This window comes from Patiria miniata, unplaced genomic scaffold (assembly GCF_015706575.1).
Source record: "Patiria miniata isolate m_02_andy unplaced genomic scaffold, ASM1570657v1 HiC_scaffold_20, whole genome shotgun sequence".
Taxonomy (NCBI): domain Eukaryota; kingdom Metazoa; phylum Echinodermata; class Asteroidea; order Valvatida; family Asterinidae; genus Patiria; species Patiria miniata.
In genome coordinates this window covers 22,945,044-22,960,737 of record NW_024037059.1, presented here as the reverse complement: position 1 = coordinate 22,960,737, position 15,694 = coordinate 22,945,044, and the positions used below count along the sequence as shown (strand labels likewise).

Below are 15,694 nucleotides of genomic sequence, written 5' to 3'. Positions count from 1 at the left end.
CAGTCTAAAGCATCTTGTAAAATCATGGCATTGAGTGTTGGAAAAAAGTCATATTTTTTTTGAGGGGGGGAGGTGTAAACATTTCTTGAAAAGAGCAATTGTACATCCATTCTGTATGCAATGTAGACACATTTTTTTCTGCGGACACTTGGCCTCCGTAAAATCAAAAAGTGGTGTTGGGGCGGGGGGGGGGGGGGGGGGGGGCAGGCTGGTACCATGAATATGTGGTGCTTCTCAGGGTGACACGCGCGAAAATTAATAAAAGGCTCTAAAAGGCACTCTTTTGTGGCAGCTGCCACAAAAAGGGCATGACTTTTTGTAAAAAAGGGCACTTGTTTGGGGAAAAAGGGCACTCGTTCAAAAAAAAAAAAAGGGCACTCGTTACAAATATGGGGGGGGGGGGGTAAACGCTGGTGAAAAAAAGGAAAAGGGAAGTCTTTGCACAATAATGGGGGATCTCCCCCCCCCCCCCCCCCCCCCGTGGCTATATACGCCACTGATAATTAGTTAGTTCGCATTTTGTTTGCATCGATTAGGCCCAAAAAAAAAAATACTTGGTCTTTGGTCAGACCAAAGTTCCGGAACTGATGCGGCGACGCGGTTTTTTTTTTTTCAAGCTTGGATTGTACAGACAAGGTGGGGTTCTATATTTGCTTTTTTTTGTGTGTCCTCATGTACATTGGTGTCCTCCATCGATCATTTACCTTGGTGCAATTTCCCATTCCTAGGTGCTCCTTGGTACAAATTTTGAGGTGTGGCAATAGAGGGCGCTATTGGGAGCTTACACACCTATGAATGGGTTCAAGCCAGTTATACTGGTTCCATGAACTTACTATTCCCCCAACGTCTATAAATTGCTCTGTGTCATCTTCAGTGGGGTCATGGAACCAGACTACAGGATTGTTTTTCTTGATTTATCCAGCATCTACAAACAAAAAATTTAAACAAGTCAGAGTAACAATATTAATATTTGCTATAAAATACTAACCCCCAAAATCCATCCATTTATGAAACTTACAGCTTAACCGACAGTGTCCCAAAAGAATTTTATATATACCACATTCCAAACAATGGAACTCAGTGAAGCATGAATATAATGGAAAGTTTACAACCCATAGTTTATAATTGTTCATTTTTATTATCCCTAGGCTTGTGGGTTCTCTTTTCTTGGGGAGACCCTCTACATGTATAAATAAACCAAGGAGCTCAAAATACAAGATGCCTACCACATAACCTCAAATTATAAGCAGCAAAAATACATGTATATGTGTTCTTCAGGCTTAAATATCACTTGTTCACTACAGCATTGTGCTTGCGTTCAGTACAGAATACTCGGTTATACCCGTATACACTCCAGTTAGTGATTGAAATGGATGCAATGGGAGCAATAACGAATGCCACGTGATGTGAGTTCACCATAAGGATCTGTATGTCTGTTATATATACCAGTTTGTATGAGGTGTTGTTATTTTGTGCGGCTCAAAGAAATGATGTAGTGGCAAGGTAAAAAGATAAAAATAATTGGTTGGCCTAAACAGTGTGCAATTCAGTTTATAATAAAATCTCCAATAACTGTACCCATAGAGTGTGTGGCAAATTCTATTGAAATTGGAGGATTTAGGACTGTTATGGTAATAACAAAACAATACTTCCTGTGTACTTCATTGAATAAGTTAATTCTTGTTTATTTATGTTTTTGCTAAAGGTAAATCCAAATATGATTAGGACTAGATTATTCTACTCGCAAACTCCTGCATTCTCTCTATTTTAGCATTTACAATGCACTGCTGTCAAAAAGTTAATAAAAATATATATGCATGGAGAACATGAATCCAGTACCAAAAAAAAAAGGACACCCACATTTGACAGCAGTTTTCACCTATTTTTAAAAATATTTTTAACTGTCGATTAATAGCTAAAGTACTGGCCTTTAAGCAAATGTGACGAAAAAATCGTTGCATTTGCACATTTTGTGTTGAGCTATGCTAATTTGAACATTTCATGTGCGAAACCTGTTTGTTCACGGAGGTATACATTCCCTTCGCTTGACTGAGCTCAGCTATCAGAGCTTTATTTGAAGGCAAAATATTAGCACACTTCAAACAAGGATTTCTATTTCAAATTCTTTTTCTTGTGTTACTTTAATATCATCAAAATATAAATAAAGGTACCATCTTTCTCTCAGGCATTGAAACACTGTTAACAGCACCAATGCATGCTTGAACATTATCATTTGAAAAAAACGCGCTAACAATGAAGCCCATCTTAACATTTGAAAAGGGCATGACATTTGATTGTTATGTTATGTAATGTTATGCAGCAATGAACTTAAGCCGGCAGCTCATTGAGTAGATGATCTTAAAACTGACATGAATAATTGGACAGCTTTAATAAAAGTTACCAGGGCAAGATATATTTTGGTGGGAAGGTTTTTTAATATGTATGAACTACGAAAATGTCCAATTTAATAACCCGTTGACAAGACTGATTTTGGTGACTTGTATTCAAATAATATCACTATTTTTGCGACTTTATAAACCTTTTTTTTTTTACCATGCATGGTTAAAGGCCTATACTTTACTACTATGTGAAAAGATATTTCAAATACGTTCATTAAGTAGGTGAAAATTGCTGTCAAAAGTGGGTGTCCTTTTTTTTTTAACCACCCTGTAATACATTTTCTTTTAAAAGGACACACAGATTTTCAGCTTTTGGGAGTTACGAGAAAAAAAGGCTGAAAATATACTCTAGAGTATTTTCATGATCAACGACTCCAACAGTATTCTGACTTTAAAGGGCCCATGCAATGTATTTTTTTTAATGCAGTCCTTTAAAATGCACCTATGTATCCTACGTAAACTTATTTTCAAGCTTTGTTTTACCATATTCAAGGGTATTTTGGTGCCTATTTGGTTTTTATACTAATGTGAATTTTCTTACTCATGACAAAAGTGCGATGTCATTTCGGGCAGAAACCTCTGTTACAGCTATTTCAGCATCAAAAGTTGCCAGAATTTTGGATATTTTGCTGTTGTAACTTTTCTGTTCTTTGGTGATTCGTTGTTGTGTCAGTACATGGAATAAGAAGTAAGCCAGTGAGCAAGCCTTTTTCACAAATGTTTTCATTGAGCAAGTCTTTGGTTCACAATTTGAACAGAAAACTCCTAAACTGAACAGTGTCTTCCTGAAATGACATCGAAGCAACAGTGCCCTCAGTTGTCAAGAAAAGCATGAACATTTTTTTAATGTTTAAAGAAGTGCACTTTTCAATAAAATTAACTAAAAACGGATGTCAAATAGTTTTCATACATTCAAGAGGAGTAGAAAGTTGCACAAAATATTTTTCTAAGAAAACTCTTGTAAAAATGACCCCTTCTGCAGTAGTGTGTACTAGTCCTGTAGATTTTGGAATAATTTAGTATTAAATAATTACAACTTGGACTTGATCAAATATTCAAATATTTAAATGTGCTGAATTCACATGCAAGTTTCACATGCGTTAGCCTTAATTGGCCACCGATCGGGATTTGCTTGCGTGACTATTTGAATAGAAATAATTCCATTCTATATTTGGTGGATGATTCAATATTCAACATGTTGGTACAGCCCTAACATATGGTCTTGTTTACTATAGAAATGAGTGGAACAATATACATGACTGTTTGAATCTTCAATTTGAAGACATTGTTAATGTTATGTGCACAGTCAGCCTCTTAAAATCAGCAAAACAACAGAAAAATAGAAATTACAGGATATTTTATGCAAATTATATAAGGCAGACCTGTCTGTACAATATAATACACTGGATAATAAATACTCATGAGATATATTTAAAAATAACAGCTATATTATTTTTGGTTCAGTTTTGTTAAGAAGTTTAGTTTTTGGGGGGATGCTTTCAAGAGACATTATCTTATAGGCAAAAGCCAAAAAATAATTCCTGATATAAATATATTTACAAATACACTGAGAGTAACATATGAACAGCTTGCAACACGCAATGTGGACTTGCCACCAGACATGTACATTTTGTTGTAGGTGTTCCCTGGATTGTGATAGGTGGAATCTGTGATGCCATTTTCTTCCAGCAGGTGATCTGATGGTGACTGTGTACTGCAGGAAGATAAACATATTTGAAATATCACTGGAAATGCACAAAGTTGCCACGTTGTACTGTGGGGTAAACTGTAAATAACAATTGTGGTTCTAGTTATTACAATGTTCATATGGAATGTACTGCTTCTCCTGTTTCCTGTTCCCTCCCCCTCCAAATACCCCTCCCCAACAACCTCTATTCAACATCCGAGTGCTTTTCAATGCTTTTCAATTTCAATTTCAAGTTATTTATTAACCATCATGATTAAAAACATGAAATTCTATACCGTGTGTTAAAAACAGTTTAAAAACAACAACAAAAATCTGCAACAATTAATCACAAACAACTTACTATCACATACAAACACATAATATGAATACAAAAGAATACACCTGTCAATTCAACTGTTGGATTTGAATTTATACAGTCTTGCTTAAAAAAATAAGATCATCATTAAATGTGGAATTAAAAGGTAGCACGAGTTTGGCAGGATTTCAAACAGTTCGAGATTCATACCACACGCATATAAAAAGAAGTTATAATAGATTGAATCACACTCTGGTAAAACAGACAAAGTAGTCTCTGCACAAAAGATTTTAGCTTTCTGATAAAATTTTGTTTGCTGATTAGCTTTAGAGACTATATTTTGTGAGTGTTTCCATTCCAGGTTAATTGGTTGTCTATAATCGCTTCAGAATAAAAATTGGTTCCATGTTACTCGGAATGTGACACTTATAGTTTAGTATATATGAGGGTGACTGTTCTATGTTCTGATATCCTATGTTCCGACTGCTCAACCTATGTTCCGACAAACCTAACTCTTCCGTCCGACACACCTATGCTCCGACACCCCTATGTTCCAACAACCTACACATAAAGCTTGTTTAACTGGCTCGTTGGGGCCAGAGACCAGCCTATGTTTGTAGGGGTGTCGGTAGTGTTGCAACTGATCCTCAAAGTTCGGTTCGGTTGCAGTTTGATTTTTTTTCTTCGAACTTCGGTTCGGTTTGAAAAAATATATATTGCAAAATTAGAGCTTATTCTGAACATGGGAAAGGTTTCAGACTCCATAAAAAGTTTTTTTTTAAATTTTGACACGGTGAAAAAAGCTGAAAATGCCGGTAAATTTTGCCGAGGAAAGCACATCCTTCACCGCAATTGGTTTGGTCCAAACGTAACATGGCGCAGTAGGGTCAGATACTGACCATGCTGGAGGAATTACATGCAAAGAGCATTGAGAAAATCACAAGGTGTGTACGATTTTCAAAGCGTACCGGCCCAATATCCTATTGTATGCCTTGCTAGAACACTGCAAATAATGAAGATGAATGCGGTGACTTGTTTCACACGGTAAATTCAATCATCCGTGCGCTTTAATTTGGACCTTTCATTGCAAGCATTAGCATTCCTAGTGCTAGCAACAAATACTTGCTGAACAATTCCGAACCAACATTTGGGTTCGGTTCGGTTCAGGTTCGGAAGGCCAAGTTTGGCTATATTAAGTTCGGTTCGGCAGCAGCACTAGGTGTCGGAACATAGAGGCGTCGGAACAGGATGTCAGAACACAGAGACATAGGAACATACACCGCATTCCCACTTGAATTGGGAAAAGGTGGATCAAGATCCGGCATTTTGGTGTGATCGTTATCTTACCGCAACGAAACTGCAAGTCGCGTTCCCACTTATGCTTGATCCACCTTTTCGAATGGAAATGTCGAGTCCGAAAGGTCACTGAGTTCGGAATTATGCATGCGCTAGCTTGCTGAGCGCGCTTTGTGGGAGTACAAGTGTTGCATGCTTCGACGGGTCAATTTTCAAACAGCGCTATCAGAATTCCTCGACAAAAATTACGCAAATTCACCGACATAAATCACCGATCCGTTTAGAGGATCCGTGCATAAATTAACTGGTGAAATTAATCAAACAGTGCCGCTCATTGTGTGACGTCACATTCGCGCGGCAGAAATCAATGCATTAATAAGGGATTCCCTGGTTCTGAAGCTTCTCATTGGTTAAAAATAATCACATGACATAATTTTCCAATATTTTATAATCAATACTACACATTTGTCACCTCTGTACATACTGCGTTATCGGCACTATTCTCATCGCATACTCGTAAGCTTTTCCATGATTTTGTGCCAAAGTGACGTGTTTTGGTGAGTGCAGGCTTTACACTATACACAGAGTTATTTATAGATGGAAAAATATGTAAAATTTCACGAATGAAAAAGGTTTACAAATGGACGAATACACAACGAAAACTGTAAAAGACCTGGTGTAGTTTTAGGATATATACCAAGTGCGCTGCATGCATGCATCGTGCATGCGCGGTGACATATTTTGCTAGCCCGTAGTGCAGCATTTGTTTATCGTGCATGATTATTGTGCATGTTGTGCACGTTGGAAATGTTCACATGAACTACACGCCTAAAAACATATTTCTTCGTTCTTTAGACCGCAACATTTTCGTGCCTCTCATGCACCAGGCGGATGTTGACAGGTCAAATTGCCGGATCAGATCCACCTTTTGCGTCCATTTGACTGTGATCCGCCAATTGCAGGATCTGATCCACCAATTGGGGGATCTGTATCCTAGTCCAGAGGTGGATCAAGAAAGGTGGATCTGATCCTGATCCACCTTATAACGGTTAGCGTTCCCACTACACACAATTGCCAGATCTGATCTACCAATTAGGGGATCTGATCCTGCAACTTGGCAACAGGTGCATCAGATCCCCCAATTGGTGGATCTAGTGGGAACGGAGTCATAGGCTGAGTAGTCAAAACATAGGTGTGTCAGAACATAGCGATGTCGGAACACAGGGGCATCAGAACATAGGCGAAGGAGTCGGAACATAGGTGTGTCGGAACATAGATGTGTAACCTATATGAGGAAGACAAAAATCAACCTCGTACCTTGTTTTTAAAACATTTTTGAGGCAAAGTCCAAGTCATAGAGGTTGCCTTGGCTGTATGGAAGAAGTGAAGGAAAGCATTTAGGGTACCTAGGCAAACGAGGAAGGAACCTACATGTATGCAAATGAGGGGCACGAAGGGGATGTGGAGGACACAGGCATGGGGAGAGCAACAAATTAGGGGCACAATGAATGGGGAAGGGCACCAAGGCAAATGATGGAGGGCACCAAGGCAAATGATGGAGGACACCAAGGTATATGGGGACACAAAAAGCAAAATAAATTCCCACCTTGTCTGTAACAATCCAAGCTTTTAAAAAAAAAAAGGGGGGGGGGGGGGGGAACGCATCGCCGCATCAATTCCAGAACTTTGGTCTGACCAGAAACCAATTTTCGTTTGGCCTTACATATATTTAGCAATTCAGTCCCTTGTCCTTCCAATATCTGAACACAGGAAATTAAAGTCCTATGACATCACGTATTTGTTGATTGTCCATGGTGCTAAAAATGACTTCAAACTCGGACTTCAAACTCAAACTTCAAATCTACAGACTGATAAATCTGTCAACTGTTTTTTCATTTTTTTAAATTCTTATTTGATGTGAATACTAACAAAAACAAACTTTCAGACTAGAGGTTCGCGCTTGTTGTTACAAACGCAGAGTGGTCGGGTAGACAACTATTTCATTAGACATTGTCAGCTACGTTATGAATATGTTTATGTCAGAAACCAATTATTTTGTCCAAAAAGAATGGGTCTTTTAGGGTATGATAAATTTCAGTGAACATTTTGGTACACGTACAAGTTATTTCCGGTTTGATGATGGCATCAGTCAAAAAAGGGAAGGGGGAAACTTGTTTATCATTAAGTAAAAAAATTATTATGGAAAGTCAGTGTACATGTATGTAATAATACTGTAACAGCCAACTTCCGGTTTGATGACGTCACAGTATTTGAAAGCAAAAGATCAACATTCAGTGTAACAGATGTCATTTTTTTGGGCAAAAAACAAAGTAATGAGACAGGGATCAAATGATGGATTTAAATTAAAAATAAAATGATCATTGTTGAATTCTTCCTACAGTAACTTCTGATCTGATGACGTCATGATTGTGAAACATTGCAAATTCATTTATGGTTGCTCATGGGACATATAGGGGCAATTTTATAAAAATTTGATTGAGGGTTTTAACATTTTAAAAGATTAAACTGCTTTTGATGTGCCGCTAGAGGGCGCCTTTTCATGGGATGACGTCAAAATTATGTTTTTGTGATTGGCATCCCTCACTTACATGTAACACTTCCATAATGTATTTTTGTGTAGTAAAATGCTTCCATTTTAGAGTTAGATTCAATTCCTATTGCTTCTCGGTAATACCGGAAGTAAAGATCAAGCAGTTTTGTGCCCGGGAATAAGAAATGTTGCTCAAGGCGCCGTCTAAAACCTCATGAAAAAATGACCACGATACTCTATTTAGTTCAAGAGATATAGGTCAAACTATTTTGTCAAATTGTGCCATCAAATCGCTTGTCATTTGATACCTGATGATGTCATGATGACGTAACAACATTTATAACATCACTAGGTTTTATGATCATACCGTAAGCCATTTGGAAGAAATTGTGCTTTGTTTTGATTTCATGCTAATGTCTTTGTTTTGATTTCACCTAACTTTGACCTTCCGGTAGAACCGGAAGTAAAGGTCAAGGGAGTTCACGTACGCGACAAAAAATGTTCATCGATTAAGAGATTAAGAGTTATAGATAAAAGGAGATCGTCACTTTTATAACAAAAATTGCTTGTAATTTGACACTCGATGACGTGACGTCAGAGTAATATGCACCACTTAGGATGAGGGTTGATATATATTGAAAGTTACAAGTTCCTATCATAAACCGTTTAGGAGAAAATCCGCGGAAACGTGCTGTACGAAAAAGAAAAGAAAGATTAATCGTAACATCTCAATTATGTTTCGGAGGCTGAAAATTATGTCAGGGATAAATCAACAAATTCACCCAACTTCCAGGACACACTTCCTTCCTGCCCTTTGCTAATGAATTCATGTGCTCATTGGCGTACAAAGATGGCCAGTGCAATGCTTATTGTGTGCGTACCATAAACATCCTTTGCGAACAATTAAGCATCTTACATGTTCAATTTTTTTTTAAAATTGTGTACAATCGATACGTTCCATAAGCTGGAGATGACAACTTCATGTTTGAGGTTGGAGGACCCCCATCGGTTACATACCTATGTTCCGACACCCCTATGCTCTGACTACTCAGCCTAATGTTTCAACACCCCTGTGTTCCGACATCCCTATGTTACGACACACCTATGTTACGACATCCTTATGTTTTGACACCCCTATGTTCCAGCACCCCTATTACATGTACATCTCTATGTTTTGACACCCTCCTGTTCCAATACTGCTATGTTCCAATACCCCTATGTTCCGACTGCTCAACCTTTGTTCCGACACCCCTATACACCAACACCTCTATGTTCCAACACCCCTACAAATGTAAACATAGGCTAGTCTCTGGCTCCAACGCACCCTAAACGGGCTAACACAATATTATGTGCCGGTTGTTGGAACATAGGTTGAGCAGTCGGAACATAGGGGTGTTGGAACAGTCCAACCCAACAGTCTGTTAGAGCAGTCCAACCCCCTCCCCCCACCAACTCTCATGTTAGCCATTGCGTGGGTAATGTTTGGCTAATTAACCTATATGAAAGGATTACAGATACAGAAAAGCCTTGTAAAACTCACCTGACTTCTTTGAGAGGGACCCATAGGTCATTGAACTGTCTGTATTTCTCCACCTTCTCCTCGGCATTGCCAGTCTGGTGATTCAAGCTACTGGCACTTACTCCCCCTGATGTGTCTTGCTGCTGCTTCACTTGACCGGAGGAATCTACCTGAGGATTCTTCTTCTTCTTCCTCCTCCTGGTCTTCCTTGCTCTGGGTTTCTTCCCTTTGGATGTGGTTTCCGTGGCACCTAAAAGCCATGTAAGCTCAGACTCCATTGAAGAGTGTTTGCTGTGATAGCATGAATATTGAAAATAATTTGTATTACTCCATTCTTCTTCAAGAAGACAAGTTTTTGAACCAGTACAGAGAAGGTAGTTTATAATGACATGTTTTTGTCTTGTCTGACCCTATTTCTTTCTTTTTTTCTTGGAGTAGAAAATGCTTTAGATTATTAGACCAAAGCAGGGGAGCTTTCATTAAAATTTGAAATATAATATTTGTTAAAAAGAATTTCACAGTGATAAATGATTAATTATTAACCGTCTTGCTCATTTCTGAAATGTTTGAAGGAAGCTTTAAAGGAACGAAAATTGCAGTACATTTGCCCATGACATAAAACGAATTAGGTGATAATAAATTGCAGGCCCTGATAGTAAAGAGGCAAGAATTTGTATGCTGGTTTTGTAACTTGATTTTAAATTTGACATTCTGCTGTCTCTTCGTCAGCATTTCCAAACTGTGGTTAGATTCATTTTGTATGCACAAAGCCAAGACCAAACAACCTACTTGCACATGTTGTCAAAGGGTTTGGAATTATGGCTAATTAATTTTTCATATGCACGAATGGTAATTCTGCTTTGTGTATACTACTTATATGGGGAAATTCAGTTTTGAAATTAATCAGGCAACCTGTGGTCCGAATTTTATGTTTTTTTTTCTTCAAAAGATGCATAAGACTCGAGGCTAAAAAGTCACAATGGCTCGGGTAGCGAACAAACAATTTTTTTTGAGGGGGGGGGGGGGGGAGATCCCCTGCCGGCCCTTTTAGGGTTAAAGGCAAGGGCTTGTGATGGCAAGACCCATGATGATGTCATGATTACCTCATTCTTTAGGACACTAGTTCAATTAACTTGGGATCTTTACCTAAGTTAACTTTTGTAGGAATTTGACTACTTTTTTTTTTACTCAGGCCTATATCTAAAGGAACTTCAGGTCGGATTTGGTTGTAACTTGGTAAAGGTAAAGTAGTAGGTACTTAGACTGGGACGTGTCACGTTATGTCACATTAAAGGTGCATCCAAAATCCATATAGAACTAGAAATGTGTTTGTGAATAAACACAAGCTGTTTCTTACAAAAGTGTTAAAGTATGTGGGTAGAAGAAAAAATCTATGGAGAGGAGTGTTACAACTGATAATGTAGTAACCAACTGATAACGTATCACCAACCGATAATGCCACACATATTGACCGATACTGTATCATTAACCGATAATCTAACAAAAAATGATGGATAATGTAGTAAATGTTACTACACTATCAGTCAATTTTTGTTGCATTATCGGTTAGGACTGATACTGTAACAGCAATGTACTGATAGTGTAGTACATTTTACTACGCTATCGGTCAATTTTGTGTTACATTATCAGTTAGTGTTACAGTTTCGGTCAATTTGTGTGACATTATCGGTTGGTGGTACATTATCCGTTGGTTACTACATTATCAGATGTAACAGAGGAGTCTTGCCAAAAAAAAAAACTTTAACGAAAACAAGAGCCATTTTGGCGCTTTACACCGAAAATATTATCTTTTGATGTGATCAATTTATCTACATTTTATCTACAATGCATCCCAGTATGTGTAGATACAAAATTTGAACTCGGCCAAGTATAGTTAAAGTCGATATAGGCGTTTGAAAAGTGCACCTTTAAGATGATATCACATGACACGCAATCACATCATCGTGATGTCACTTCACATTTCACCTATAACACATATCCCTTAAGATGACGTCAGAGGCTCCATAATGACATCATGACATCAATTGTCTATGACCAACTTTACTTTGGGGTCTTTGTCTTTGCTGAGTTTAAAGTCAATCAAAGTTATCCAATTACATTTTAAGTCAAATTTTACAAGAAAAAAGTTTTAAAATCAGTTGATGACGTCATCAAGATGTCATCATGACATCACTTCCAAATTTGCATACTAGTAACATTATCTAACTACCCACCAAATCCCTTCAAATCTCGGCTGATGACTGCAAATGGTACACGACTAAATTTAGTGCAAAATGTATGGGAGCCCAGAGAGGCCTCATAAAGCTTATACTCGATCGTAACCCCATCTAAAAACACGTTAAAATTGTGCAGCAGCAGGATTCCAGTCAGGATTCCAGTGAGTTTGGTGGTTTTGAGAAATCATCTTACATTGAAAAAAACAAACTTTTAATTTTGCCGACGCGCATGGCTACGGGCGACGCGCGCATACCAGAAACTGGAGACTTAATTTGTTTGGCCTTATCAGACACTTGTCAAGACGCAACTTTGCTATGGGGTCTAGGCCTATGTCTTTGCTTTTGATGAAAAAAAATTGAAAAAAATTGAAATTGAAATGTACATGTTAAGAATAATTGATATGTGACTAAGTTCAATGTCCAAAGTTGCGTTAAGAAAAAAATGTATATTAAGTCTGCTTCTGGTTGACCTACTCTGTTCTGACAGTCCCTACCCTAATTTTTTTTACGGGCAAAATGAGGAAAAACCCCGAAAACCATAAATTTCTACCTTTTACCCTTGACAACACGCAGATCATGATCGTGCACATAAAAATTGGCATAAAAAAAATCCCTACCTACCTACCCTGTATTCAAATGCCATGAAATCGGAAGCAGAACTGTTTGCTTTTAAAAGTGGTTAAGCATTATTTCTGTTCTGATTTTTTCTTTTTTTTCTTCCACCCCAGATCCCATAGACTTTGTACACGTTTATTCGGCCAAGCACTTTTGACCTTAAACAAACTCGTATTCTAATGAAACCTAACCTATGTAAAAACCCCATAGTGAGTTTGTGTCCCAAACAGAAATGTCATGATTACGTCATTATGGGTCACAAGACGTCATCTTAAATGTGCAAACTTTAAGACCCTATATCTAAAAAACTGTACGTCGGAATGGGTTGAAACTCAGTATGTAGGTAGACCGGGATGTGTTATAAGTAAAAATGGAGGTGACATCATCATGATGTCATCGTGTGATTTTATATCGATTTTTGAAGTTTTGGACCTTTAAGCTGTATCTCATGAACGCAATATGCTGAATTCAAAATTCTTTTTGCATAATGTTTGTTAGTAACAGGTATATTCATTATGTCATTTACAACTCATATAAGGGAATGTCCGATTGTCATGAAACTTGGTAGGTGGGTAGATAATAGTACAAGTACATACATTTTGAAATGATGTATCGATGACATCATCGGTAGATTTTTAACGATTTAAAAAAATATTTACAATTTTATTTTGCTTACAAAATTTATCACTTTTATTCATCCAATTGGCTTCAAACTTGGTATAGACTAAAACCACAATAAAAAAAATGAGCACTGCCGAGTGACATCAAGATTACGTCATCATGGGTCACGTGACATCATCTTAAATGTGCAAACTATAAGACCCTATATCTAAAGAACTGTATGTCCGATTAGGTTGAAACTCGGTATGTAGGTAGACCGGGATGTGTTATAGGTAACAATTAAGGTGATGTCATCGTGTGATTTTTATCGATTTTTGAAGTTTTGGACCTTTAAGCCATATCTTACTAACGCAATATGCTGAATTCAAAATTCTTTTTGCATAATGTTTGTTAGTAACAGGTATATTCACAAAATTGTGAAAATTGTGTGACATCATTATGACGTCATCAAAAAGGCGATTGTTTAAAACTCATATAAGGGAATGTCCGATTGTCATGAAACTTGGTAGGTGGGTAGATAATAGTACAAGTACATACAAATGAAAGGATGTACCAATGACATCATCGGTAGACTTTTAACGATTTAAAAAAATATTTACAATTTTACTCCGCTTACAAAATTTATCACTTTTATTCATCCGATTGGCTTCAAACTTGGTATAGACTAAAACCACAATAAAATAATGAGCACTGCCGGGTGACATCATGATTACCTCATCATGGGTCACGTGACATCATCTTAAATGTGCAAACTATAAGACCCTATATCTAAAGAACTGTATGTCCGATTAGGTTGAAACTCGGTATGTAGGTAGACCGGGATGTGTTATAGGTAACAATTAAGGTGATGTCATCTTGTGATTTTTATCGATTTTTGAAGTTTTGGACCTTTAAGCCATATCTTACTAACGCAATATGCTAAATTCAAAATTCTTTTTGTACTATGTTTGTTAGGTAACAGGTATATTCACCAAATTGTGAATACTGTGTGACGTCATTATGACGTCATAAAAAACAAACCAAAAAAACCCCAAAAACACATATCAGGGAATGTCCGATCGTCATGAAACTTGGTGGGTGGGTGTTTAATAGTTCTGGTACACAAAATCTGACATGACGTAACGATGACATCATCGGTAGATTTTTAACGATTTTTAAAAATATTTCAAATTTTATTCTGCTTACAAAATTTAACACTTTTACTCATCCGATTGGCTTCAAACTTGGTATAGACTAAAACCACAATAAAATAATGAGCACTGCCAAGTACTGTTACGATGACGTCATCACGAGGCGGGTGACGTCATCATGAATGTACATTTTTCAAAGTTTTTCTATTGAGAAAACTATCTGACTGGCTCAAAAGTCTGTATGAACGTAGTCCGACACGTGTTTTGGAGGAAAATTAACCTAGAGTTGGGGTAAAATTATTTCTGCTCACTTAAACCGTTTCTCCTTCTTTGGACAAATTTGATCATGAACTTTACCAAATACTAAGTAAAGATGACATTGTTCTCATACACAAGGGCTGGTTGGATCGTCATAAAACTTGGCGGGAAGTCAGATAATGTTAATAGAAGCCACAATCAGAAGTGATGACTTAATGACGTAATCGGTTGATTTCTTTACAATTTGTTTTATGAATTTCCAAATATATTTCTTATATATTAAACCCCAACAAATGCGGAAAAGCCTGTGTCCTGTTCATCGAACAGGCATAGCTCTAGTTTTCTTTATGGCCTTATGATGATGTCCATGACCCATGTGCAGACTTGTATGACTCGTGACTCGGACTCGAGTTCCATTTTCTGTGACTTGGACTCGGACTTGGACTCTATTGGAGTCTCGAACCTGCCGACTCAGACTCGACCTGTGTGACTCGTTACTCGATCAAAATACCACAAATCACTTTTTTTTCAACAATATAAATTTTGAAGATGGTCCTCTCCTGAGCAAGGGATACACAGTCTGTGTGGAACAGAAGAAACACATGAACATACACAGTGCAGGCGGCTGGATTGTTTTACTACAGCAGATAGGTGATAGGATATTGTACCAGGCGCAGTTCTAGAGCCAATATTTTGGGGGGCTAGCAGGGTGGATCCAGATTTTTTCCAGGGAGGCGTGCTGAAATGTAGACCAATTATTTTCTCCAAACACTTAGGCTTCCGAATATCAATAGGTGGGATGAGGGGGGGGGGGGGGGGGGGGGGGGGGGGCTCGTGCCATATTTTCAATGGGGAGCGCTGATGAAATCCTACAATCAGGCACACTATATTACTAAAAGTGTACAAATGCACCCTTCTCACTGCTAGGGGAGACCGTTTGCATGTACGTCACATTCTTACATTTTGCTTGTGGAATTTTTTCATTTTTTTTACGGAAATTTTGTTTTTTTTGGGGGGGGCTAGCTAAAGACCCCCCCCCCCCCCCCCCCCCGTAGAACTGCCACT

The 15,694-nt window shown here is 37.8% G+C and overlaps 1 protein-coding gene across 1 annotated transcript in view; it reads right to left on the bottom strand.

Annotated features, from left to right (window-relative positions):
• Positions 1-3,246: 3,246 nt before the first annotated feature.
• The window catches only part of LOC119728242 (metalloprotease TIKI1-like), a 52,453-nt gene continuing 40,005 nt past the window's right edge, over positions 3,247-15,694 (bottom strand). Inside the window, exons 5-6 of the mRNA XM_038200397.1 lie at positions 9,790-10,059; positions 3,247-4,113 (exon numbers count right to left, since the gene is read on the bottom strand). Coding sequence (XP_038056325.1) covers positions 3,909-4,113; positions 9,790-10,059 — 475 coding nt within the window. The 3' untranslated portion in view covers positions 3,247-3,908. The remainder of the gene's footprint in view (positions 4,114-9,789; positions 10,060-15,694) is intronic.